This window comes from Phoxinus phoxinus, assembly GCF_949152265.1.
Source record: "Phoxinus phoxinus genome assembly, chromosome: 2".
NCBI lineage: Eukaryota > Metazoa > Chordata > Actinopteri > Cypriniformes > Leuciscidae > Phoxinus > Phoxinus phoxinus.
Genome location: NC_136877.1, coordinates 50,609,228 through 50,637,072, shown reverse-complemented (window position 1 = coordinate 50,637,072; position 27,845 = coordinate 50,609,228). Strand labels below are relative to the sequence as shown.

Genomic DNA, 27,845 nt, shown 5'->3' with positions numbered 1-27,845 from the left:
GCTTTGGGCTTGAGCGCGAGAGGTATGTTGATGAGCTCTGTGATAAAGTGTCAAAATATAATAGATGAAGTCAAGATTTTGGTCAATATCGACGCATGACATGTTTAATGATGGATTAAGTCACTTAATGTTTTTTTAAAGTAGTTATTTTTGTGCATGTTTGGACTTCGGAGGTTTGTGTTAATGAGCTGTTTGGGTTGGCTTTAACTTAAGTTGCCGCCCGCGCCATTTTTAAACGGCGGGGTTCTTTGGTAATATTAGTTCTTAATATAATTAAAATGGTGGATTATTTTTATAAAACATCATGCAGTTGACTTTGTCAAGAGTATATTGTCTTTTTATGACTAAAATTGTATTTGTAGCCATGTGATCAGATGCAGATCCGTGTTAATGGGGGCAGGGATTCACCTTTCTCGCACTCCTCACAGACCACAGAACTGAGGGTGTGTTTTCTAATGCATTAATTCCTGTCTTGTCATTCATTAACTGTAGGTATCCCAGCAAACATGCCAGTGCGGGCCCAGTGTGGGTAAGTGTGGGTTTTCTGTGGGACAGGGTGGGCAAGGGCAAACCCTTTGGGACCCCATGTGGACTTTTTGCCCGTTTGACCAAGCTCAGGGTTAATCAAACTATTTTTTAACGATCCAGTAAAATGTCATAAATGTCATTACATTCAACAGTCCATCCCATACTTATCTAAAACTGCACACAGTCAACAACAAGATAGCAAGACAAGTACTGTTACCTGTTTGCTTTTAGTTGTTTTTCCCTGACAGACTGATAAAGTCAGACAGACCATATTACAGTAGTTTAAACCCCATTAGACCTCAATAACACAGCACTTATATATGAAAACATCCATAAATAACATAACATTATAGCAATGCAGGTTCCATCTTTATAAATATATTAATGGAACCATACAACTGACTAATTAGGCTAATACTTATAAATGTGTGTGTAATGGATTATGAGTATGCACATTGAAAAAGCAAATTCATGACTTATAAGGAATTATAAAGAATATAAATAACTAACTGTTCTTATAATGCAGACTTAATGAGTCTTTATAAATATAATTATAGAATAATACTACTTGCTCATAAATAAGTATAAATGGAGCTATTACTCATTATAAGAATGGACTTCACAGAAAGTGTTAACGTATAAGATTAGCTTATTTGTCACAATAAAACAGTGCAAATGGTTGATCGTTGGCTGATTTGTTTTGGAATTCATCAGTGATGTATTTTTTTATTATAAAAGTAAAACAAATATATACTAATAAATACATCACTGATTAATTATATATTTTTTGATATAATATTACATTTCTGAAATGGCAAAAGCAAAATTATATTATTAGTAAAACAGTAGATGGCGTCATCATGTGATTCATTCTAACCAATGAGACGTGTGTGTGTGTGTGTGTGCGCGAGCCTCAACAGCGCAACCTTGTTTAGGTCCGAAACTTACGTATTCATCATTCGGTGGCTGTGAACTGTCAAAACACTAGAAAAAACGCAGCATAATTTTTTGATGAAGGACGAAAGTTTCAGAGGCAGTGTGTAAACGTGATTGACACAACGAGAGGTCGCATTTATTTTTTACCGTGCGAGAATTTCGGACTTAGTGTGCAAGGACCTTTAGCCTCAGTGCATTATACGTTATATTATTATGCACTATACGTTATATATTATTATGCACTATCTATCATTGCATCATAAATGTTCATAATCGATTAATGTTATTATGCAATGAGATTGATCTCATTTCTGCCCCCCTGAAAAAATTTAATGCCCATCCGTGAATTTGTGTCTGGCGCCGGGTCTGAATGAGATGGTGTCATCATGTGATTACTTCTAACCAATGAGACTGCTGGAACTTTGCATCGCTAATCTGTCATTCTGGATTCGACTGGTACCGCCCAGCTTTGCTCCAAACAGGTAAGCTTTTTACATTTCCATAGTAATTTGAGTTTTCTATTAAAATTAGTGAAACAGGTGAAAATAGTAATAAATTAATTAATTGGTATTAAATTATAAAAATGTAAGTGTTTATCTGATTATGAGTAGGCTATACAGTATCTGTTCTGCTGACGTTTAAATGATAAATGGTTATAACGGTCGACTAGCTGCTCAGACTGGTAGAGTTTTCTGGTAATCTCTGAGTTAAAAATGCATGAGTTCATAACCTGTAATGGTTTTACATACCTTTTGGTGTTAATTTGATGAATTATTGTTTACGCTATAAACTACGACCGAGCTAGGCATAATGGCGGGGCTGAGTTATGTCTTTGTTTTAAAGTTTTAAATAGCGACGTAAACAAGGATTTATGTAGTGTAACAATACATAGGCTACACACTCTTATAACATATCGTTGTATATGATTATGACCGTTCATAATTGATAGACATCGATAAACACTGCTCGCTGACAGATCATCAAATCATATTTACATTAGGGGTGTAACGGTACGCAAAAATCACGGTTCGGTATGTACCTCGGTTTTAAAGTCATGGTTCGGTTCATTTTCGGTACAGTAAGGGAAAGAAATGCAAAACATTAAACTGCTGGTTGTTTACTATAACATTTTTTTTTACATTTTGTTTACACTTTTTTAAACACACTTTTTAATTAAATATAATAAATAAAAAAGAATAATAAATAAAATACTGCTGCAAAGTTCTCCACTAAATAAAATAGTCTCAAACCAATATTGGCCATGACGCTAGCTAGCGAGAGGAGAGAGAGAGAAAAAAAATGCCCGACAGCCTGCGACAGGCATAAAGATATTTATTTTCCGAGCCCGACCCGAAACCGACAGTTAAAATCCCTTTTTTTTTTCTCATACTAATGACACGCGTACGTTTGTTTGTGTGGAAAGCCGCTTTTATTAACCAACTGAAAGGCATTTGGAAATGTCAACAGATGAGCGCATCAGCGTGCACGGAACGTGTTTCGTTGTCACAGCAACATAAACAAATTTCCGCACACAGGAAGACAGATGTTATGGTAATATTTTGCATGTATTTTAATCACAAAAACGAACGTTTGCATCAAGTGAAAGCATCAGGACCATTGGCTACCTACATAATAAGCTGTTTTAAATGTAAAATGTTCAATGCCTTATCGCGCTGATGTGACCGAGCCCGACCCGAAGCCGAACATATCTAAATATCTGTCCGAACCCGGCCCGTACAGTTGTACAGCGCGCGCTCAAGTGCAACGCGGAGACTTCCTACACTTAATATGTTCGTGTGGAAACTCGGAATATGTTCCGCACACAAAACTAGCCTAAATTATGTGAAAGATTGCATTCGGTGCACATGTGCACCGTACCAAAAGTCCTATACCGAAACGGTCCGGTACGAATACATGTACCGTTACACCCCTAATTTACATATAACATTACATGCGCTTTGTAATTTTACAAAGCTATAGTCATATTACTATCATGTCAACGTGACCTAAAAATAACAGATTTTACAACTATAACTTTAATTGATAACTGGAATAAATTCAACCATCTGTAATATTTAATTATTAAAAGATATGATGGAAGTAAAACATTTAGGCCATGAAATAATATTCACATTAAATATGTATGTGATAATTCTCTTGAATGTATACATTTCATCAGCACGTTTATCCATACAGAGCAATATTTGACTGAAATATTAATTTTTCTTAATATTTCTTAATGTTACTTTTTCTCCCTTTTCCTTGTATGTAATCAGATCATTGGTTCTGCTACTGTATGTAAGTACTCTATTAAAATCACTGTCTGACACATTCTCAGTTTTTGCATTGTAGATTTGTCATAGACATTTAGAAAAACTTGTTTTGCACCATATAACTGTATTTTCATAAACATTTTGCTAATCTGTTAATATTTTGGGTATCGAATTTATTTAATGAGATTATCCTCACCCACTTAACATACTGTATTTGTCAGTACAGTGGTGTCATGTGTAGCATACATTCTCAGATGTTATTGTACATATTCATGAATAAAAGTTTTAAACTGGGTTTATACCATTAAAATGTTGTTTGTCCTCTCTCTTTTCAGTATTTATTGCCATCTAGTCCTGATAGCAGAATTGATCTCTAACCCCAGTTAAGCAGAGCTGAACCAGTCGATCAAGGTCTTCAGGATCAGCAGAAACTATAGAAAGGCTGGAGCTAAACTCTGCAGGACATTGGTCCTCCATGACCAGGACTGGACACCACTGTTGTAAGTAGGGGCTGGGTATCGTTTGAGTTTTATCGATTCCTAATTTCGATTCCAATAATGCAAAAAAAAACTTATATATTATTCACATTTAGTCTTATTGCAAAACATTTAATTGTAGCTGAATATCCTGAACAAAAATCAAAAGGCTAAAGAACACTTTGCCTGTGGTTTAAAAATACTATAAAAACAACTAGCCTAATTAATATACATTTCAAGCATTATTAAAGACAAGTAAACGCTCAGTAATTAAAAAATTAAAAATTAGCAATCGCAACAAATAGATGCAACTGAAAAACGATTGAAATAAACAGTGTTTTAAGATTTTCAGTATTCAGGTTCAGAAACTGTAATTAAATGTAAAATAACACTGCACTTTATAAATAAAATATACATTACAAATATAGTTACAAAAGTTATTCAGTCAATAACTAGTGAATTTTCTCTTTGTCTTTTGTTGTTTAATTAGTGTTATTATAGAGACGGCGGCTGCTTTGTGATATACAATCACAAAGGAGAAAAGAGAGAAGACAACTGAATTTTAGTCAAATATTGCATAAATCTATGCAAATGAAAATTTATTCATTTTTCACCAGTGATTATTGACTAATTAGTATGTCAGGAGTTCTCAACTCTGGTCCTCTGGTCCTCAAAGTGCGCTGTCTAGCAGAGTCTATGTCCAGACCTGATCAATCTCACCGGCTTGTCACTATCTAGTCAGACACATTCTCGGTATTTACACTTTTTTTAATAAAAATGACATATGCATGCTGCAAATTAAAGTCATCAATGATTTCTTAATAAAGAAATTTAAAGGGATTGCTCTTCGTGTTGTTCCAAACCTGTATTACTTACTTTTTTTTCCCGGTGGAATGCAAAATGAGATATTTTGAAGAATGTTTCATATTTTTTGTCCATACAATGAAAACAGCATTGGATACCATTGACTTGTTATTGTATTGACAAAAAGTCATTTTTCAAAATATCATCTTCCACAGAAGAAATCATGCAGGTTTGGAATGACATGAGGGTGAGTACAAGTTGAGAAAATTAATTTTTTTACATTGTGTTTTTTTTATTTTATTCTCATGCTCTGTTTATCATGTCCTCAATTCGTTCACAGTTTCTCTCTCAACAACCCAGCCTAAATTTTGTTTTTATTATTAATAAACAGCACATGTAACTATTTTTCAGGAACTCAAATGATGCTCAGGTGTCTCCAGTCAAAGTGCATTTAGAGGTTCTCAAAAGATTATTTGTTCCCTGAGGTGGAAATGTCCTAACCCTTGGGAAAACACAAGTGTATACATTACAATTGGGACAACCCTTTTTTATTATATATATATTTTTTATGTTAACATTTCAATTGTTGAGAATGGTCCTACACCTTCCACAGACAATATATACATACACATAAATTTAGACCACTTAGTGATTGCTATCAGGATGTGAAGAGACTTTCAACCAGCATTTTTATTTTTCTGGAACAAATCACTACCATGAGATACCATAAGGAGAAGTAAAATGTAATGGGAGGTTCAGCCATTGTAATGCAGGCAAAGATTATATGTGTAAATGTGCACAAATAGCTTAAGTGAATGTTTGTAAAACATATTATTACAATTCTAATATATAAAAACAACAAAAATATATACTTCATAATACATAATATAATGGGACTGCATGTTCATATAATTGAAGAGAACTAAAAACAAACCCCCATGACCTTTTCACTCCATCTTATAAATAATAGGCTACTTTAAAATAATTATTATTTTAATATTATTATTATTAGCTATTGAAATTCTAATTAACCTGCAATTAAACCAACACTTCATAATAATATATATATATATATAAATTAATAATTTATACAAATAAATGTAATAATAAAATATGTATTATTTATTAATAATAAATAATATAATATGACTGCATGCATACATGTGATATAGTGAGTTAAAAAGAAATCCCCATGCATTATTTAGACAAAAACGATAAAGCACTCACAACAGTGATAATATAATCCATTCCATAAAACACTAAAAACTTCTCTGTTCCCTAATCAGCACTATTGTTCTCATTATTTAACAGTTTGTGTTGATGTTTCTGTGCCTTTTTCGCTGCACCTTTGGCATTCTCATAGTTGAGTTTGGCTGTGTTCTTTATCGTGACGCACACCGAATCGCCCTCATCTGCTGCTTTGTATCCAGTAATTCCTCCTCCGATCGCTCCGGCAAAAGCTGCGACTCCAAAAGCAACGCCTGTCGCTGCAGCGAGACCTGGTCCAGCTAATCCAACACCAGCTCCTGCAGCAATAACCCCTGCCTTCACCGCTGCTGCTCCTGCTGCGATTCCCGCTGCTCCGGCGGCTCCGGCTGCCGCTCCTGCTTTCATTACTCCGGTAATGTTGCCGGCTTTCAGTAAATTAACAACGGATGCCACTGCGACACCGATGCCCAGAAAAGCACCGGTCAGCGTCCCTGTGGTCACTCCCACAAGGCGATTGAGAAGTTTTTTGTGTACAATCTTTTTCGCTAATTCTCGCTTCTCTTCTGGCAACAAATTGACCTTGTCTACGTTCTTCATCTCCTCTTGAATCTCTTCCTCCACTATCTGAAGCAGCTCATTGGTGTAGCAGCCGTTATTACTGTCCTTCAGCTTCTGTTTGATGGTCTCCAGCAGATTTTTCACCTGAACTCTGTTGCTCCTGTATCCCGTTTTCCGTTTTTTCCAGTATTTACTGTCAATGACGTGACAGCGGCCTCCACATTTATCAACAAGCTCCTGTAGCTTTGGACTCATCTTCACAAATTCCTCGATGGTTTGACCTTCCAGCTGTTCGCCGTGAGTGAATAAAACCACTGAATGATTGAAGGTATCTTCTCCACAACACTCCACGATTTTATCCACAATCTCCATTTCTTGTCCCGTGTATCTCCCGACCTTCAGGACGATGGTGAACATGTCTGGACCAGGAGAGCTTTCGATCATGGATCTAATGATCTCAGATTGGATGGTCTCCTCATCCAAGGCTGTGTCAAAGAGTCCAGGAGTGTCAATAACAGTGATCTTTCTGCCATCGACCTTCCGATCTCCACTGACGCATTCAACCGTCACAGACTCAGGTGAAGCTTTACTCTTGAAGACTTGCTGATTGAGAATCGTATTCCCGGCGCTGCTCTTGCCATCTCCGGTTTTCCCAAGAAGCACAATCCTTTTCTCAGGCTGAGACTCAGAAGCTGTTTGAGAAATATGTTGTTGTTAGTAAAGGAATTTACTATTCCAGTAATAAACTATGAAGCCTACAGATCTAAATGATTTCTTGAACATATAACCATAGCATGGAAGCCCATTTCTGCCTGGTAATGGGAAAATAAATCATGCTTTTGATTATGCTCATGATTATAAGATAAAAGTTAAAATTGTGACATAATACAGTTTAGGGATGGGCATTTTTGTCATTTTCTCATTTCGATCATCAACAGGTCTCAAAAACGACTACTCGAGTAATCAGGGGGGCGGGGCTTGGGCGTGGCGTGTCCGTCATGAAAATGTTAAGAAATGTTACATTAAGACTGTTACAAAAATTGTTGACAAATAAAAATATGACATTAAACATGAAAACATGAACGTATGACTAGAAAAAAATAACACTATGATGCATCAATGTTTTCGAAAAAGAAACATCTAAAAGGAATATCTGCTTGAGGTAAAGCTAAAGAGTAAATGATCTCTAGTAAACTGAAACACGTTCTACGACAATCTATGTGATTAATAATCAGATATCCTAGATACAGAACATAAACGTAACATTACAACTTGCATGAACAAAAGGACGCGAATGCGCATGTGAACTAGTTTTTTACAGTCAGTGGTTTGATAGGGAAATTTTGGATGTGCTATTCACTTAACAGCGCGCTGATACACGAGCAACTAAAGCACATATTCTATCACAATCCTGTTCTCATTATAATGCTGAATATCTTGTGTATATTGGCGCTGCACATCTTGCACTTAATTTTATTTTGCATGATAGAAAGTGATTACAGTCATCACTGCGTGTTTTCAAAGCCATAACTAGAAACAACCATCTTCCATCTTTCAATGGAGCTGAGACTGAAGAGTGAATGTACGGTCGGTAAACTGCATTTTTTTGCTAGCTGGTTATTAAACTAAATTAAACACGTATTGTATTTGTGATTAATCAGATATAGACAACATAAAAGTAGGCTAATCTTGCAACTTACATCTGCACAAAAGGACCCGAATGCGCACATGAACTTGACCGTGCGAGTATGATGTGTAACGTGAGCGAGCTTCCTTTTAAACAGCGCTGAAAAACTAAAGCTCAAAGAATTGACAAAATTCTATTACAATCGTGTTCTCATTATAATGTTATGTAATATAGATTGGCGCTGCACATCTTGCACTTAACTGTATTTCATGATCAAAGTAATTCCTGGCATCACTGCAGTGCGCATTTTCAAATCCAGTTTCACTACTGGAAGGTGTGCTCTCTAACGGTAACCACTTTTTTTTAAAGTCAGGACGATCATTGTTTTCATGATCCATCGTCGCTGTCACGAATGAGTATCGAGTACTCGATCGCTCTTGCCCGTCCCTAATACAGTTGTGCGAAAAAGTGTTTTCCCCCTTCCTGATTTCTTTTTTTTTTGCATGTTTGTCACACTTAAATGTTTAAGATCATCAAGCAAGTTTAAATATCAGTCAAAGATAACACAAGTAAACACAAAATGCAGTTTTTAAATGAAGGTTGTTATTATTAAGGGAAAACAAAATCCAAACCTACATGGCCCTGTGTGAAAAAGTGTTTGCCCCACCTGTTAAAACTTACCTGTGGTTTATCTCACCTGAGTACAATTTCTCTAGCCACACCTTTTCTCAATTAATAAATCACTTAAATAGGACCTACCTGACAAAGTGAAGTAGACCAAAAGATCTTCCAAAGCTAGACATCATGCTGAGATCCAAAGAAATTCAGGAACAAATGAGAAAGAAAATAATTGAGATCTATCAGTCTGGAAAAGGTTATAAGCCATTTGTAAAGCTTTGGGACTCAAGCGAACCACAGTGAGAGCCATTATCCACAAATGGCGAAAACATTGAACAGTAGTGAACCTTCCCAGGAGTGGCCGGCCGATCAAAATTACCCAGAGAGCACAGCGACGACTCATCCAAGAGGTCACAAAAGACCCCACAACAACATCCAAATAACTGCAGGCCTCACTTGCCTCAGTTAAGGTCAGTGTTCATGACTCCACCATAAGAAAGAGACGGAGCAAAAATGGCCTGCATGGCCACTGAAAACCACTGCTAAGCAAAAAGAACATTTTAGTCTCGTCTCATTTTTGCCAGAAAACATCTTGATGATCTCCAAGACTTTTGAGAAAATGCTCTGTGGACTGACGAGACAAAGGTTGAACTTCTGGCGTAAAAGTAACACCGCATTTCAGAAAAAGAACATCATACCAACAGTAAAATATGGTGTTGGTAGTGTGATGGTCTGGGGTGGATGGTTTTGCTGCTTCAGGACCTGGAAGACTTGCTGTCATAAATGGAACCATTAATTCTGCTGTCTACCAAAAAATCCTGAAGGAGAATGTCCGGCCATCTGTTCGTGACCTCAAGCTGAAGCGAACTTGGGTTCTGCACGAGAACAATGATCCAAAACACACCAGCAAGTCCACCTCTGAATGGCTGAAGAAAAACAAAACGAAGACTTTGGAGTGGCCTAGTCAAAGTCCTGACCTGAATCCTATTGAGATGCTGTGGCATGACCTTAAAAAGGTAGTTCATGCTCGAAAACCCTCCAATGTGGCTGAATTACAACAATTCTGCTGAGATGAGACGGCCAAAATTCCTCCACAGGAATTTTGTTAAAGACTCATTGCAAGTTATCGCAAATGCTTGATTGCAGTTGTTGCTGCTAAGGGTGGCCCAACCAGTTTTTAGGTTTAGGGGGCAATCACTTTTTCACACAGGGCCATGTAGGTTTGGATTTTGTTTTCCCTTAATAATAACCTTCATTTAAAAACTGCATTTTGTGTTTACTTGTGTTATCTTTGACTAATATTTAAACTTGTTTGATGATCTGAAACATTTAAGTGTGACAAACATGCAAAAAAAATAAGAAATCAGGATGGGGAAAAACACTTTTTCACACCACTGTAAGTCATATTTATGACATCAAAAGTCATAAGTATGCCATAAAAAACGAAATGATGACATACTAACTCATGATTATGACATAAAGTCAAAATAATGATTATGACATAAGTCAAAATATTGAATTAAACAAAAAAAATTGTGAAATGGATAAATTAAATGAAAGTATTACATAAATAATGACATAAGTCATCATTACGGTGAAAGAGATTGACATACTGTCATAAAATCTAAATGATAACATCTCATATCACAAAAAGTTGAATTTGTGTAATAATTGTTTATGACTTAGTTTGTCATAGTCGAAATATTACAAAAGTTGACAATCTCATAAAAGTTGAAATCAGCTATAGAAAGTCATAATTACTATTTATTTAAATAATATGCTGTTGTTATTAAAATGAATTATTTTTTAAGTAAAATCTACAGACGTATAGTGTCTTTAAAGCATAAACAACATGTAATCCCATTGATTTTAATTGTAGGGACAATTTGAGACATTTGTCAAAATATAGTCTTATGTTCAACAGCAGAAATAAAGTCCTACAGTTTTGAAACAACATGTGGGTGAATAAATGATAGTAGCATTTTTGGGTGAGCTGTCCCTTTAAGAGTGTTAGTGTGGTCTGAATTTTTGAAGGTTGAAAACTAGTAGCTTGTTATGTTAAATATGGAAACACTTGCAATAGTTCAAAGATTAAAAAACAACAACTTACAAATCATGTTTTAGAATAATGATTTGATGAAAGGCATATTATTGTTTTTAAAGGTGTCATGTCTTACCTCCCATGTTCTTGTCCTCTCTTCAACTGAGGCGCTTCAATGTATAAAATGATATTGTATTAATTATTTTCATCTATAATCTTATCCAGTTATGGTTCCTGGTGCTCTATATGATCAAATAACAAAAGCAACTATAAACACAAATGCCATTTGACGTGTATCAGCTAAGAGCTTGAAGAGTTTCGTTGCTTAAAACACCCTTGAATGAGTCATTTGACACTACAGATGAGCTACAGGAATTACCAGAATAACTAGTTCTATGAATGTTTTCTGGAACCTCCTACTTCTAAACACCCTCATTTTCACAGCAAATTCCTTCAAAATCAAAGCCATGAAACTGTGAGATAAACATGGCAAACATAATGTCAGCTCAGTTATTACCAGGAAAAGAACACAAAATACAGAAGTATAAATGATTCATATTACCTTAGCAGGATTCAAATAGAAGATGAAATGGTAGTTTCACAGGCACCAATACTAAACTTGTGAAGGTTTGTTCCCAGATAGCAACATTGTGTTGGTCCACATGTGGAATGATGATCTGACCCACATAAAGCGTGGGATGACGGTCCCTGGGTGGCCCTCAAATAGGGCTGGGCGATATGGAGCAAAAAATATATCTCTATATATTTTGCTATATCTCGATATACGATATATATCTCTCTTTACAGGAAAAATAACCCCCCAAAAACTACTGCAAAAACAAATAGGCCAAATACCACAGTCTTTTTTTTATTGAAGTGCAAATAGGTAGGCAGTTTATGTAGGAACAAAGTGCTTCTGCGACATTAAAAAAAAAATCCCTGTATACAAAAATAATAATTTAACTGTAAAATAAAGGAAGAAATAATACATATTGCCATTTTCATTCAAAAACAAAACAACTCAAGGTAGTTTTTTTGTACCTCCATGAAATACCTTCAAGTTAGCCTACGTGTTGCCACCATACACATCAGCATAAATGTTCCTGATATATATTTTTTAATTAACAAAATAATAAAATTTGTTATTAAAGCATTAACATTCTCAAACCACTGTTAATTTAACATAAAAGCAAGCAGGCTGCGTGCATGGTTTGCCATGACTGAATGCGAGCAAAGTGCGCTCCCTTAGTAATTCCTAAAAAGCTGACATCGCGATCTCATACATCTCTGTTATTATCATTGATGACTGCACAATGAATCTTTCATAATGTCTACACTTTGTTTGTTAGTTAGTTTGTTTGTTGTTTTGCCAGCATGCAGAATTCAGCACTGAACAAAAAGTCAGTTTTGAGCATAGGGTTTTGAGTGGTGAGAGGTTTATATCTTAAATGCTTCTGATTGGCCATTGCGTTCAATAAATCAACACATATGTCTGTAATTGGCTACATCGCTCAACGCTGCAAACATGTTACAAATAGAAACTCTGGCCTGTAAATCGTTTCTATTTTGTTTTAGTTGTTCTTGTTGCTTATTCATAGATATTTATGTTTTATTCATAGATATTTATATTTAATCGTGCTGAAGCTCACTAACAGCAGTGACATGTACACCGCGTTACGGAAGAGGCGTCTCAGATGGATCGGCCATGTACGTCGTATGCCAGATGAACGTCTCCCAAAGTCCATCTTCCATGGGGAGTTAGCTGTGGGACACCGCCCTCGTGGCCGACCCAAGCTCCGCTTTAAGGATGTCGTCAAGCGGGACATGAATGTCTTTAACTTCAACCCTGACCGATGGCATCGCGTTGCGGAAGACCGGGCAGCTTGGCGGTCTGCGCTGACAGAGACTCTGTCCTGCTATGCTTATATGCTTACACCAGCTTTTGCACAGAAAGACAGCATGTTAGACACCGTTCAGATCGGCACTTGTGCTGCAAAAGGCCTTGATGATCTCCCGCAGCCGCACACACACAGTGAGTGCATTAGGCTACCGCTCGCACTCGGCCATCACATCTAGTCCCGCGCCGCACGTCTCTAGATCACGAACCCGGCCCGAGGATATAGCGGCGGGAAATATCGGGCTCGGGCAGAGAATCTAAGCTCTAAACAGGACAGATTAACACGGCGGATATCGCTCATATACATTGTTTTGACGACGTAGTTAAGGCGGCAGGCGTGTGTTGCTTAGGCGGCCGCCTTTAGCACAGCACAGAGAAGGCAAACAAGCAAAGTGGTGAAATCAGAATTAAATATAAACAATATATATATTGTTTAAAAAATCCATATTGTGTTTAAAAAATATCTCGATATATTTTAAATATCGAGATATCGCCCACCCCTACCCTCAAGGTTTCCTTTCCGTGAACTTTGGAGCCTGTTACAATGAACCGAAACTCAGCAAAAAAAGCAAAAGTCTTTTGTTCATTTAATCTGTAATTATTTAAGTAAAATATATTTTGCGTATAAGCCTATATTAGGTTTATCTATTTGGTTTTATTCAGTTTTCTCTGGTCACAGAAGTGCTTTAAAGGGCATATTGCAAAAAAAATTTTTTTTTTCAAAATGAATATAACCTTGCATGAAAATACCTTATGAAAAGTAAATGCAGGATTAAAAATTGTTTTGCAAGACATAAGGTATATGGCTCGTCTGAAGTATAAAATCATTGGTTACCCGTAAGCCAATCACATAACGTTTGGTTATGACGTGTGTTATGCGCCAGCTCAGCAGCATCGAACTGCCACTGTAAACACATTATAAATAATGCGAAAACGAAACCATCGAGAGAAATACCGGAGTGAACATGGATGTCAACGACTTTTGTAGATTATGTGATGTAAATCTACGCATCCACGGCACAATCGGGGCCTCTAAACTATTATTTGATAGTAAAGAGAAACAGGAAAATATTTGCAGCCTACTGTCAAAGTTAGGATTAGTTCTGTCAAACAGCTCTTTGTTCATTTCGAGTCTGTCGGAAATGCTGCAACTTAATTGCAAGATTACATACCTTGTCTCCATATCCGCGGTCGTTTTCGATTTCCCCAATCTCAAACTCGGCGCTTAGCGTCTACGTCACTGCTCTCAGCCCGCCCTCTGTTCGTTGATTGGCCGGCTGTTTTCAGGCCGGAGGAAAACTGAGAGACATGACGATGTCTCAGACTAAGTACAGAAGCGAAATGAAATTGAGCGGAAGTACGAAGTCTGACGTAGTCAGGCTAGCACGGATGTACCTAATACAAATAAATAAAACATCTCCAGTTAACAAGCAGAGCATTAATTTAGTTCGATATTAAATAAGAGATCTAGCGCTAATTTATTTATTTTTTTATCAAGCTGATCGCTCGTTGCCGCTGCTATCGGTTGCATGGAAACGGTGTTCTCTTGTGGCTCGCGCACAGTCTTCACTCGAACGCGCTCTTTAATCTATCACCGCTGAGGAGACTCTCTATTCGTTCTGGGGAAATCACCCACAAAAAAATGCACACAAACATGTCCCTGCTTGATATAGACTGTAACCACTGATATTCGGTTTTGATGAGAGAGAAAAAAAAAAACTATACGAGTGTGGATTGAGGCCATTGTCAATGTACAGTTGCCAAGTTAACTCGTTACGCTCCCGTGCCGTGTGACATATTTAACGGCTCTGCGTGTGACGTGACCAGAGTGCAGCCTTTGCGGTTAGAAAATCTTGTTTGATCGTATCGCGTGATTTTACTCGTGCATGTCAAGGGCATGTCTAATCGCAGCCTTTGCGATAAGAAAATCGCGTTTTATCATATCGCGATATTATCGCAAAAGCAATTAATCGTTCAGCCCTATATATTATGTTCATTTTCAATCTGTACAAACCAAATTTTAATGTTTCTGTTGGCTGTTTCTACATATAAGGTTTTTATACAGTAAGACAGTTGTGATTGTGATAAAAAAAAAAAATATTGTCAACAAATAGGGCAATTCAAAGCCTTTATAAAGTCCCTCTGAAAACTGTCTCCTAATGGCTGACATACACAACACATGGATGTAAGGGTCTAAATACTAGCTTTGCTATTGCCTGATACATAGTACATCTGTACAATATTGTGATCTGAGCATAGTGTTATACATATCGTCGGCTAACGTGAATACATTTATAAGCTAACACTGTTCTCTCACCAAGACCATTGTTTTCTCTAATCCTGTGTGTTTTTACACAAAATACGTTGTAGCATTTTTAGATCTCACACAGATCTCTTTATTTTAATGCATTACAGTGATCTGTCACAACGGCTGTATTTACATTTGTTTCATATTCATTAATACTTCAATTTCATAATTAGTCAGTCATAAAACTACTAAAAAAGCAGTTATTTACAGCTTTGATTTCATTCATTCGTTACCTTGCTTTGAATATTTCCTGTACATAAAATTTGGAAGTGACACAAAGCTGAACCACAAAGCCATATTGTGATGTATGTGTGATTATCAAACATCGTGTGTGGTTTAAAAATCAGAACACAAGAATGACGCTTGTACGGTTATTTAAGCTGGTTCAACACATACAGATTGCAAGATTTTTTACTCTACTTTTTTCTTTTAGAATAAACTGTATTTAGATGCTCACCATCATTTTGCTAATAAGTAAAACACAGGAGTGATTAGAAGTAGCCAAACCACCAGAATACCAAGATCCCATGAAATCAACTGACTGTATGCTTTGTCTTTTTATAGCCAATACGCTTTATGCCACATGGTTGAACCATGATCTTCTAATGTCTAGTTGACTGCATGTACATTTGATTGAACAGTCATGTGTTGAAGATATGTTTGAGTCGACTGTAAATTTGAAATGTAAATGTAGCTCAAAGCAACAGATTAAAACTCATAACTTGATATAAGAAAATCTGATGTTTATCTGATGAAAACAATAAGTTTTTAAAAAAAGATTTGCCAGTAACAAAAGAATAACACAAATATATCCTTCACTCTTAATATCTGCTGCAGATGAAGTTGAGTTTGTGAGTCTCAGGACGGCTGATCCAGCGCTGATCTCCTCCAGACTGAACTGCTCCAGATCTCACTGCAGACACACACTCTCCTGTGCCGTTCCCTGGAGCCCAGTTCTGATAGCACACTGTCTCTCCGCTCAACCAGTACCAGATGCCCAAAATACAGGAGTGACGTAAACCCAACCACACCGCCTCAGTAGACGCACGTTTAACCACATTCACCACACGACGCTGCATCTCTTCTGAATGAACCGAGACCAGATCCGTATAATCCTGTCTGCAGTATCTCAGAGCTTCAGGCCACGTCAGAGTCTCAGTGATCAGAATCAGTTTATCTGGACACAAAACACACCACAAGCAGAAACTAGAGAGAGACTGATCAAAAACAACATGCAGAACAAACACTGTGGAGGAATCTGTCATGTCAGACATGTAGCGTGAGCTTTAAGATATCTGGAGCTGATGGATGGATTGTGTGTGTTTGTGAGGATCTGCTCACCTTCATGACACACAAAAGGATATCGGTTGTTGCAAGAGATGTCACCCCATTGTCCCAGAGCAGTCTGGTTAATCACTGTACAGTTTTCATGTTTTCCTCTAACATTAGGTTCACCAGGAGCCCAGTCTCTGAATGAGGAGTTACTCTGATCTGACCACTGCCATGGGTCTCTGACTCTGAACAGACCGATCCAGACATCATTAGATATGTGACTATCATTGATGAACTTCTGAACCTGTTGACTCTCATTCTGGTTCCTCACACTGACCAGATCACTGTGAGTCTGTCTGCAGTGTCTCTGAGCCTCTCTCCAGTTCTTCATGTGATTGACAAAGACGAGTCCTGTGTTCACTTTAAGAAAAACAAATGGAAACGGATTCATGAATCAGTTTGTTCATTATTCGTACGTCGGTTTATGGTTTTTAATGTGAATAAGAGCATCAGAAACACGTGTCATTCAAAGAATGTTTCTACAGTGAATGATATATTAAATATTCACAAAATAATTATGATGATTTTGCTGATATAATATGAAGTAACATTTGTGAATTTTACTGATAATTTTATTGCAATTTAAATTTCTCCATTTATGTTTTAAGTTTCTCTGGAATATAGGATTCAGACACAAAGAGCTGAATGAGAGAAACATCAAACAGATGAAGATGTTTCACTGTGGGTTTAAAATGTTTAACTAGTAATTAGAAATGTATGTATATGTGTGTGTGTCTGTGTGCGTTTATACTGCATGAGTAAATATATTTGTAATATATTATACATGCAGTACCATATCTGATCACATATACATCTATACTATTTAGTGTACTACTGAATATAAAATTACATAAATTATGATATATTAGCAAATATATTGTCACATATTTTTCAATATATGAAACGTGGTAATTCCTTTTGTATTATTCAATATATTGTAATATGTTAACACAATATATTTTTTCTGTATATTGATCATTCATATATAGGGAAATGCATTTTATTTTCGTAAGGGTGACCCCGCCGCCACTAAACCATACCCATCACTGGGGTTTAGACAAATAGTACAGATTAACCACCTCGTAGGTCATGAGATAGTGTTGGATTATTATAAAATGTAGGGTCATCTTCATTTGGGCCATACACATTTATCAGATTTATATTTTCAAATGATAGCATACCCTGAATTATGATATTTCTACCAGCAGGGTCGTTAAATATATATTTGATATGAAATGGGACAGATTTATGAATTAATAGCATTACACCATGGGTGGTATAGGGAGCAGACAACACCTGACTAACACCTGAAATATTCCCAAGAATAATATACTGTTCATCACTTGTTTAACCTTTGTCATTTTGTTTTTACCCCTACAGTTCCATGAGGTAAATTTCATCTTCAAAGTACTAGACATTATATCCTGTTGCCTTGGCTTTTGGCTTGCTTAGTTGGGGACATTTAATATTCAACAATATTATTGATCTGCCTTACTTTAGGTGGACGATGATGCAATTTTCTTCTAGAAACAAACTTTGTTGTATTATTTTCATGTTATCAAGCTGTGAAGCTGCTTTGATACAATCTGTATTGTAAAAAGTGCTTTATAAATAAAGGTGACTTGACTTAAAGGGGCTATGTGGAGTTTTCAGCGGCATCTAGCGATGATGTTTCAGATTGCAACCAATACGTTTACAAGCGAGTGCTCATGCGCATGCTTTTTTTATTATTATGTGGAGTTTGTGTTGGAGTCTGTTGTGCTGGAAGCAGGTCGTTTCTTAGTATTAGCAGTCTCCATGTCATAAAGTTGCAGTGTCGTCGCTGTTGAGTGCAAAGTCAGTAGACGAAGCGAGAGGCTTTCGAGCGCATGCAGGTCTCAGTCACGTCACTGGATTTTGCGGCAAATCCGACCCGGATCCTTCACATAGAAATAGGAATACTTGCTTTCACAGGTAATAGCAAAACCCGCCAAGTGGATAATTTTATTGTGAGATTACAACCCCTTCACACACAGGCAATAAAAAGTGGATTCATTTTAGTAGAAAAACTCCACATAGCAGCTTTAAGATTTGTTTTGATAAAGTAAAAAACATTTATGGAAACACCCGTATACAAAAACAACCGCTTATGACCGAGACGGGTCCACACAGAATGAAGAGCCGTCTGTCTCTCGCTTTTAGTTATTTCCTTCTCTCAAGCTCTCTCTGCTATTACCGAATACTAACCAACCAATACTCTTTAATTGTTGTAGTGCACTATGCAACATTTGTAAACATAGCCATTAAAGTTTTTTTTGTATTGTATTTTGTATGCCGTGTTTTCCCATTCATCCCGTATGCCGTGTTTTCCCGTTCATCCCACGTCCGTTTTTATTTCTTTGTAGCCATTAAAATACACATACTTTGGCCAAAATCGCATTTAACAGAAAATGTTAAGCAAAAATAATTGTCATGCTCTCTTGTGTGAAAATGGTATCAAATGGATTAACTAATATTGCAGTTACATTTGCCTGATGGATCACCTCTTCCATCTATAGGTTCAATTCTTCCATCTTGATCCTTCAAAGAGACAAGACAAATTTGTCTACTTCAGCCGGAGTTTGAAAAGTGTAGTATCTCTCCCTGTGTGTCAGCAGGAGCCGTGCTGGAAAGATGATTCAGTGCTTATGAAACCCCTTGTCTTGCCGCTTCTTTCGCACGTTGTCGTAGGCGCGCTGCATCTTGTGTATACCAGCGGAGAGGTGTGGATGAAAATGGACTTGTTAGTTGTAAAGAACATTCCCTTTGATTCTGACTGCCTTTAATACTCGCTCCTTGTTGTCTTTGAAATTCAAGAACTTCATAATCAGTGTCCACAGAAACCGAAAATTCTCGGGCCAGCAGCATGTGTCCAAATTTTAATCTTAACCGTTTTATTTCATCAGAAACGATCTGAAAACAAGGCTTTAAGTGTAAAATAGCAAACTTGTCCTTTAAACACGATTGCAGCAGCAAAGAACGCTAAAGTGAAGTGAGATCAGGTGATGGTGGATAATGTTCAATAAAACTTCAACATCTAAATCTCTGTTAATTCCCAACTTTTTGTACATGTATGAATTAAATAATGTTAAACTGGTCTGTAAACTGGTTTCACACTCCAGTGTGGAAGTCAGTTGTAGTTCTTGTGTTTCTCTTTTTACTGTTCTTGTTTCTCTTTCCTTCAGTGATTCTGCTTGTTAACAGACGTGAGTATCTGAATTCACATATTCATTCACTCAGTCAAGTGGACTATATTAGTGAACTAATGTAGGGAATAATGAATGAGTGTTTATGGTGTGATTTGGAACACAGCCTCTGAGCGGCGACTTTGAGCGCTGTTAATTCACAGTATATTCCTGTTGGCTATTTTCTACATTTATGTTTTCTACGGTATATTACTTTTTTAATGTAAAAGGGTATGTTACTGTCAACATTTGGCCATTTTGTTTTACATCAAGGTTTAACAGTGGAGCTATACTAAGTCAAGAGTAAATGTGAAGTAAATGATCAGGTACTCTCAGTTCTTTTTTTTAGTTACTAGAACTCTTATGTAGCCTAAGTGAACAATACTAAGCCTTTGTTAGTACTTTACTTCACTTTACTTGTTTTTTTTCGGAATCGGAATTGTTTTTTTTAAGTAAGTCGAACTATATCGATTTTACAGTGCAGTATATTGTGTATCTTTTTATAAATTAATGTTTATTGTGATTTCAGGGAGCTGCACTTACTGTTAGATGAAAACTTGCAGATGAAAGTCAGGCTGTTACTACATGGCCAATCATGCCATTGTCCATTTCTCATGAAAGCACACTCATCTCTGCCATCAGGTTGTTGAGGTTCCCAGTTCAGATAGAGTGCAGGTTCTCCTGAAGACCACTGCCATTTATCAACATCCTTTCTCTCCAGCCCAATCCAGATATACTGAACACCTCCATCATTCACACTCTTCTTCAGCTCGTTCATGTCGCTCATGTTGTCAACGGTGGCCAGATCTGTGTAATTCTCTCTGCAGTGTCTCTGAGCTTCAGTCCAGGTCTTGTTCACGTTTATAAAGTGATACTGACGCTGAACACATTCAGATATGGAGCAGAGAGCTGTGAAAGAGAGGGTTTGATTTAATGCTTTTCATAACAGGGTCAAACTTGACGAAAATATAAACCATAAATAATACAACAAACACACTCACCAATGAGAAGAATAATCAAATAGAGAGATTGGTCCATTTCTGAGGAAGAAACAAATTGAAAACCTCAAATAGAAATCAAACATTCACAGATTAGTTTTGGAGTAAAATATGACAATATCAGTAACATGAATGAAACACACAATAACTTCTTACTTTAGAGGTCGTGTGTTTCTGTCCTGAGTCTGATGTTTCTGTCTGCAGATTTAAACTATGTGATTATTATATCTGCTCTCAGCCCTCATTCAGCTCATCACATCATTTGTGTATTTCTCTAAAACTAGTTTGCATATTTTACTTCTTACTTATTTGTGTTTGTCTACCTCTGTTTTTTTGTATTTGCATATTGACATCAGTATCTGTTAATCTACAATTTCTGTGGAATAAAGTCTTAGCAACAACATGGACTAATCAATATATAAACATTCATGATTTATATTTTAACAATCACAGCTAAACAGCTGATTTAATGTTATTGCTGGACTTTATAACTCATGTTACATCAAATTTCAGTTTGACGTGTGCTTGTATTTCAGTCAGGACCACTTTTGTCAAATGTATACTTAATATAATGACAGTGCAGTTAGTGTTGGCAATATGGTTCGGTTCTGTGCAAATGCAGCCGTTCCTATGAGCAGCAAGTCAAGTTCCCTTTAGTGTAACAGAACAGATCCAGTAATTTCAATTCAATTCAAATTTATTTGTATAGCGCTTTTCACAATACATATTGTTTCAAAGCAGCTTTTCAGAAAATGCATTTCAGAAATGTACATACTAAAATACAGTAAGTTAATCATAAATTTAGGGCATAACATATCGCCGGCGTTGGGTCGTCTCTTCACAGGCGTCGAGTCGTCTCATCACAGGCGTTGGGGCATCAGAAGTCTCCATGAGAGGCTGGATACATAACTGGAGCTGACGAACTCTATTTGAGTTATGTGTTACGCCTGTCCCGAGATAACAACAAAAAAGGGCAGATGGGAAATAATTAGCGTAGCTGCTGTTCATAATATGAATGCATTTGATCTGATTTAACTAGTATAAAAAGGTATGAGATGCATCATGTGAATGCTTGGCTAAAGAGATGCGTCTTTAATCTAGTTTTAAACTGGGAGAGCGAGTCTGAGCCTCGGACAATATCAGGAAGGCTATTCCAGAGTTTAGGAGCTAGATGTGAAAACGCCCTCCCTCCTTTAGTGGACTTAGATATCCTAGGTACGACCAGAAGCCTCGAATTTAGCGATCTTAAAGAGCGCGATGGATTGTAGGGCGATAGAAGATCCCTTAAATACACAGGAGCTAAACCATTTAGGGCTTTATAGGTCAGTAACAATACTTTGTAATTGATACGGAACTTAATAGGTAACCAGTGTAAAGATGATAAAATTGGTGTTTTATGATCATATTTTCTTGACCTAGTAAGAACTCTAGCGGCTGCATTTAGGACTAACTGTAGCTTGTTTACGGAGGATGCAGGACAACCAGCTAATAAAGCATTACAGTAATCTAGTCTCGAGGTCATGAATGCATGAACTAACTTTTCTGCATCAGAAACAGAGAGCATGTTACGTAGCTTAGCAATGTTTCTAAGGTGGAAAAAGGCTGTTCTTGTGACATTTGAAATATGATTTTCAAAAGACAAGTTGTGGTCTAGTATGACACCCAGGTCTTTTACTGTAGAGGATAAGGGTAGCAGGACGTCCTTCTAGATTAAGGTTGTATTGTAAGAGGTTTTGTGGGCAGTTTTTTGGACCAATCAGTAATACCTTCAATTTAATAGAAGAAAATTACACGTCATCCAATATTTTATATCTTTAACACACTCTGTCATTTTAGATAATTTAGTGTTATCATCTGGTCGTGATGAAATATATAATTGAGTGTCATCAGCATAACAGTGGAAACTTATTCCATGTTTTCTTATAATATTACCAAGTGGCAGCATATAAATTGAGAATAGCAGAGGGCCTAGCACAGATCCCTGCGGCACTCCATAATTTACTGATGTTATCTTTGATTTTTCCCCATTTAAATGGACAAATTGGTAGCGATCTGATAGGTACGATCTAAACCAGCTTAATGCCTGTCCCTGAACACCAGTGTAATTTTGAAGTCGATCTAGGAGTATTTTATGATCTATAGTGTCGAACGCAGCACTAAGATCGAGTAAAACTAGTATTGAGATACAGCCTTGGTCAGAAGCTAAAAGTAAATCATTTGTAATTTTAACAAGTGCAGTTTCAGTGCTATGGTGCGGCCTGAATCCTGACTGAAATTTTTCATAGATATTGTTTTCTTGCAAGAAAGAGCACATTTGAGCAGACACAACTTTTTCTAGTATTTTAGACATAAATGGAAGATTTGAAATGGGTCTGTAATTTGCTAGGTTATTTGGATCTAATTGTGGTTTCTTAATAAGAGGTTTTATAACTGCCAGCTTGAACGTTTTTGGAACGTGACCTAAAGATAAGACGAGTTAATAATATTGAGAAGAGGCTCTTCCACTACAGGTAACACTTCTTTCAGTAGTTTAGTGGGTATTGGATCTAATAAACATGTTGTTGGTTTAGATGCAGTGATAAGTTTATTTAGCTCTTCCTGTCCTATAGTTGTAAAGCGCTGTAGTTGTTCTTGAGGGGGGATAATTGAGGCTGATTTATAAGACGCTGTCAAAGATTGTACATTTACAATTGTGTTTCTGATGCTTTCTATTTTCTCAGTGAAGAAATTCATAAAGGATAAAGGATAAAGTCTTTATTGTCCCATAGGGATAATCATTTCCACACATTTTTCCATTCTCCATAGCACAGAAATATAACATATAAGGAACACATAGAACATATAACACATATCCAAGTGCATATACAAACACACAACTCATTAAGACACCTACATAATAACAACAACAACAACAAGGCAACTGAGGTGAGGGCAGTATTACAGTTTGTTCAGCACTGTGATGGCGGTGGGGGGACATAACTTTTTTTAAAGTAGGCTTTAGTCCAGGTTAGTGCTCTGTATCTGCGACCGGATGGGAGTAGTGTGAAGAATTTATTCAGGGGGTGGTCTGTGTCGGCTGCTATTGCGCGTGCTAGGCGTGTGATGGCTGTCTCATTCATGTCTGATAGGCTGGGTGTGGGATGATTGATAATCTTGGAGGCAATATGTGTGATTTTAGTGAGTTTGTTTTTACAGGTGGCAGTTAGCATTGTGTAGAAACAGGTTGAGCAGTACAGCAGGGTGGGTTGAATGATGCTTTTGTAAAGTAGGAGCAGGAGGTGAGGAGCATGAAATCCTTACTACTAAGATGTAACGGGATACTTTGGTCAGGTGACGTCTGTTTATTTGTTAGTCTAGCCACAGTGTTAAATAAAAACCTTGGATTATTTTGGTTATTTTCTATTAGTTTGCGGAGATGCTCAGCCCTGGCTGTTTTTAGAGCCTTTTTATAACGTGACATACTGTCTTTCCACGCGATTCTAAAGACCTCTAAATTAGTTTGTTTCCATTTACGCTCTAAGTTACGAGTTTCTCTCTTGATAACATGCGTAGCACTGTTGTACCTTGGTGCTTTAGTTTTCTCTCTAACCTTTTTTAAACATAATTGCTGCAACAATTTCTAATGTACTAGAGAAAATGGTGCTCATACTGCTAGTCATTTCCTCTAGTTCACCTGTTAGTTTGGGTTCACTGAGGAGCTGAGATAGATCTGGTAAGCTATTCAAGAATCTATCTACAGTGGTTGGAAGGATTGTTCTGCCTGGTCGATAACGCGGCGCAACATGACACATTTCAGCCGTACGTAGTATGCAAGTTACCATGTAATGATCAGTGACATCATCACTTTGCAGTAAAATATATATATCGGTTGGATCGGTTCCATATGATATAATTAAATCTAGAGTATGATTAAGACGATGAGTGGGACCACTAACGTTTTAACATTCATGTGGTTTAAAACCATATTCAAATCACATTTCTGGAAATATGTTACTGTCTGACTGCTCTGATTTGATTTTACGTGGATTGTCACTTTCTCACGCCACGTCACGCCACTGACAGTGTGAACACAGATTTTTTATCTGTGTGTGTGTGAACCGAACAACCCGCTAATGATGTGATTGATGAGTGTTGAGTTCATTAGTCTTAAAACCCTGAGGATCCAGTCAAAGAGAAAGAAACGTGTGTGAGTTTGATTATTGAGAGAGTTTGTGTGTTGAGAGAGTTTGAGGGATTAAAAAAGACAAGATGAAGAGAAAAGAAAGATGTTTTCTTGTTTCACACCACCGCTGGTGTTGAGGAGGAGACACGGCACACATTCACAACAGAGACGAGATAAAGACATTAAAGTGCTCATATCATGCTTTCATTCCCCTGAAGCTCATATATAATGTTAGTAAAGGTTGTTGGACTCTCATTATCTCACTGAAATAATATCATCATCTTCTGCGGTTTCAGAATAACATCTTTATTTCCTCCGTTTGAATACTTGATTGTGATTGGCTGGAATACAGACATTAAACATTGTTCGATTTTTATTTATTTATTCATCTCTTTGTGAATTTCTTTTTTCAAACTCCTGTTGTCTACTCTTTGTTTTTTGTTTCTATGCTTATGAAACATGAACACATTTGCATGTAAACACATCCTCATTTGTTTATGTCCACATTTAGACGTTCAGGATGGACAATATTTGCATCTCTGACGTGAAAGGAGAAACAGTGAGTGTTATTGTTCTAGTCATATTTCATTCAGTCGTATTCATCTGTTAGTTTTACTGCAACAACAGGAAATTTACACTATAATTGTGTCCCAATTCAGATCTGAATCCTTCGAAGTTCACGAAGGTCGAAGTGAATGTTAAACGAGACACTAACACACGGAGGATTCCCTGTTTACATCACTAGCTGTTCCCGCCGCTCCGGTCGCCTAGCAACTGTGCAGATGCCATCAGGACACAGCAGAGACGTTTCTGACAGGCTTTTAAATATAAAGATGGAGACAGAAATGTATCTTTTTTTTTTTTTTGAAGCCAGCTCTGAGACAAGACCATAGACAGTTAAAGGTAGGGTAGGTAGGATTTATATAAAAACTTTTTACCAAATTTGATTAAACTTTCTATATATATCAATGCATAATTAAAATGTAAGTACTCTGATAAAAAGAGTATAAAAATCGAGTGACTCTAGACCGTTTAATCTTCATTAAACACAGCTCATTATTTCCATTCGGGACGAATCACAGGATTGGCTTGCGCGACTGTCACTCGACGTCGCCATGACTACCGCCGTTATTACTGGCTCTGCCCACGTGCGCGCAGTCGCGCATCCGTTTTTAGGTGGGAGTGAATGGAATTAATGAGCTGTGTTTAATGAAGATTAAACGGTCTAGAGTCACTCGATTTTTATACTCTTTTTATCAGAGTACTTACATTTTAATTATGCATTGGTATATAAAGACAGTTTAAACAAATTTGAATAAAAGTTTTTTTTAGACAATTCTGACCTACCCTACCTTTAAAAGAAGTCTGTTTAAACTGTGTAATGTTGATTCTATGTAACTATCAGCAAATACTGAACTTCATGTTATTTAACTGTACACATTTCGTTTCATATTTGAAATAAGCAGTGATGGAACGACTCTCTCTCCCATCACCTCATCCATCCGGACAAACTTGAGATCTTGAGAGATTTAATGTTATTTTATCTTCAGTTGATTTCATCCAAGACTGTGTCTGAAGTCAGTTGTAGTTCTTGTGTCTCACTTTTTTCTCTGTCCTTCAGTGATTCTGCTTGTTAACAGCAGATCTATTCAATAATGTTCAATCTTCACTCAAATAATCACTTAGTTATCTTGTTAACAACATTGTTTCAGTGTTACATTTAACACCCTGTAGTGTGCACACTGATTAGTTAATTTCCCATGTTGGGCCTACATGGAAACAGGACAAAACTGGGAAGGGCTGAGATTTCATCAAAAAATATATATCTTCATTTGTGTTCTGAAGATGAAGGACAGTCTTACGGGTTTTGTAGCGACATGAGTATTAATGACATAACTTTCATCTTTGGCTGAACTATCCCTTTAAGGATCATAACTTTCTGGCTTTAATAAATGGCTTAAGGTTGGATGTTATCAGTGGTGTAGTATACTGTGAAAAAATAAATAAAACATTATAAGCACAAATAGAAATTTACATTTAGAAATGGTGTTTTTGAAAAAAAAAATTGTGTTATTGTTTTGGCAAGTTTGCGGGTTTAAATTAAAACATCTATGAAAACTTGTGTGATATTCCTTTTTAAAATAACGTTTTAATAGATTTCATTATTATTATGATTATTTTAAAGAACATTTTACTGTGTAATTTCTTTCATAATTTCTTCAAGTTATACCGAACTTTTATTTTGACAGGTTGTCATAAAGACAGTTTCTGTGTGTATATGATGTTGTGGGATGTGTCTCCAATGTGCTTTAATTAGGACAGCTCAGAGTGTGTGTGAATGAGAGTGTGTGAGTGAGTGCGCGTGTACAACCCTACTTTTGATTTATTCATTCAAAAAATGACCAAATTCTGTCACGTTCTGCTTTATACAGCAAGTTCCATGTGAGTGGATTACGCGATTCGATCCGTGTCGCTTCGCAAACACAGGCGGGGTGAATTTATGAGTGAAAGTTCTGTCACAAAACGAAGTTGTTACGTATCCTCACGCTTTTTTTAGTGGTATACGGAAATCCTTGGCCTTTCCTAGTGGGTATACGCCGTATACCTGCGTATCAAGTAGACTACCACTGGATGTTATAGAGCAAAACTCCTGTTTCATCAATAGTGCTCAGTGTTAAAATATGTCCACACTACAAAGTGTTAAAATAACACAGCAGAGTTGGAGTTAATGAGATTAAATGATGATTGACCATTAGTGATGAAACACTGAAGGAAAGAGGAACAGATATTTGAAGTCACCATTGTGGTGAACAGTGTTTCGTCTTGACTTCTGATGCTAGTGAGTTTTTTTGACTGCTTTTAACAGTGTGTTCAG

The 27,845-nt window shown here is 36.8% G+C and overlaps 4 protein-coding genes and 1 long non-coding RNA gene across 6 annotated transcripts in view; 3 read left to right on the top strand and 2 right to left on the bottom strand.

The window, feature by feature from the left end:
• LOC306992573 (uncharacterized protein) overlaps positions 1-27,845 on the top strand; it is an 868,003-nt gene that overhangs the window by 544,231 nt on the left and 295,927 nt on the right. The gene's annotated exons all lie outside the window — the stretch shown is intronic.
• LOC306992642 (SLAM family member 5) overlaps positions 1-27,845 on the top strand; it is a 239,746-nt gene that overhangs the window by 31,328 nt on the left and 180,573 nt on the right. The window lies entirely within an intron of this gene.
• LOC306992008 lies at positions 1,305-25,854 on the top strand. 2 transcript variants are annotated; one of them, XR_013796204.1, is made up of 5 exons: positions 1,305-1,946; positions 3,741-3,762; positions 4,073-4,237; positions 25,482-25,529; positions 25,630-25,854. It is a non-coding gene; the product is annotated as an uncharacterized lncRNA (long non-coding RNA). The 2 variants fall into 2 exon arrangements; XR_013796205.1 differs by lacking the exons at positions 25,482-25,529; positions 25,630-25,854 and adding an exon at positions 16,113-16,252.
• On the bottom strand, positions 5,413-11,399 carry LOC306991976 (GTPase IMAP family member 7-like). The gene is made up of 2 exons (XM_079600316.1): positions 11,207-11,399; positions 5,413-7,476 (listed from the first exon to the last, which is right to left on the bottom strand). The coding sequence occupies exons 1-2, from the start codon at positions 11,211-11,213 to the stop codon at positions 6,296-6,298; spliced, it is 1,188 nt and encodes a 395-aa protein (XP_079456442.1). The 5' UTR covers positions 11,214-11,399; the 3' UTR covers positions 5,413-6,295.
• Positions 15,141-25,237, bottom strand: LOC306991998 (C-type mannose receptor 2-like). The gene is made up of 3 exons (XM_079600353.1): positions 20,354-25,237; positions 16,617-16,967; positions 15,141-16,452 (listed from the first exon to the last, which is right to left on the bottom strand). The coding sequence occupies exons 1-3, from the start codon at positions 20,595-20,597 to the stop codon at positions 16,097-16,099; spliced, it is 951 nt and encodes a 316-aa protein (XP_079456479.1). The 5' UTR covers positions 20,598-25,237; the 3' UTR covers positions 15,141-16,096.

Bases quoted from the DNA above. Each gene is read 5' to 3' on its own strand.
- LOC306991998 (XM_079600353.1), bottom strand. From the start codon at position 20,597: ATGAGCGACATGAACGAGCTGAAGAAGAGTGTGAATGATGGAGGTGTT. The intron at 16,968-20,353 runs GTAAGTGCAGCT...TTTTTCTTAAAG, and splicing joins CTGCAAGTTTTCATCTAACA to TGAACACAGGACTCGTCTTT. The intron at 16,453-16,616 runs GTGAGCAGATCC...TTTTGTGTCCAG, and splicing joins TCCTTTTGTGTGTCATGAAG to ATAAACTGATTCTGATCACT.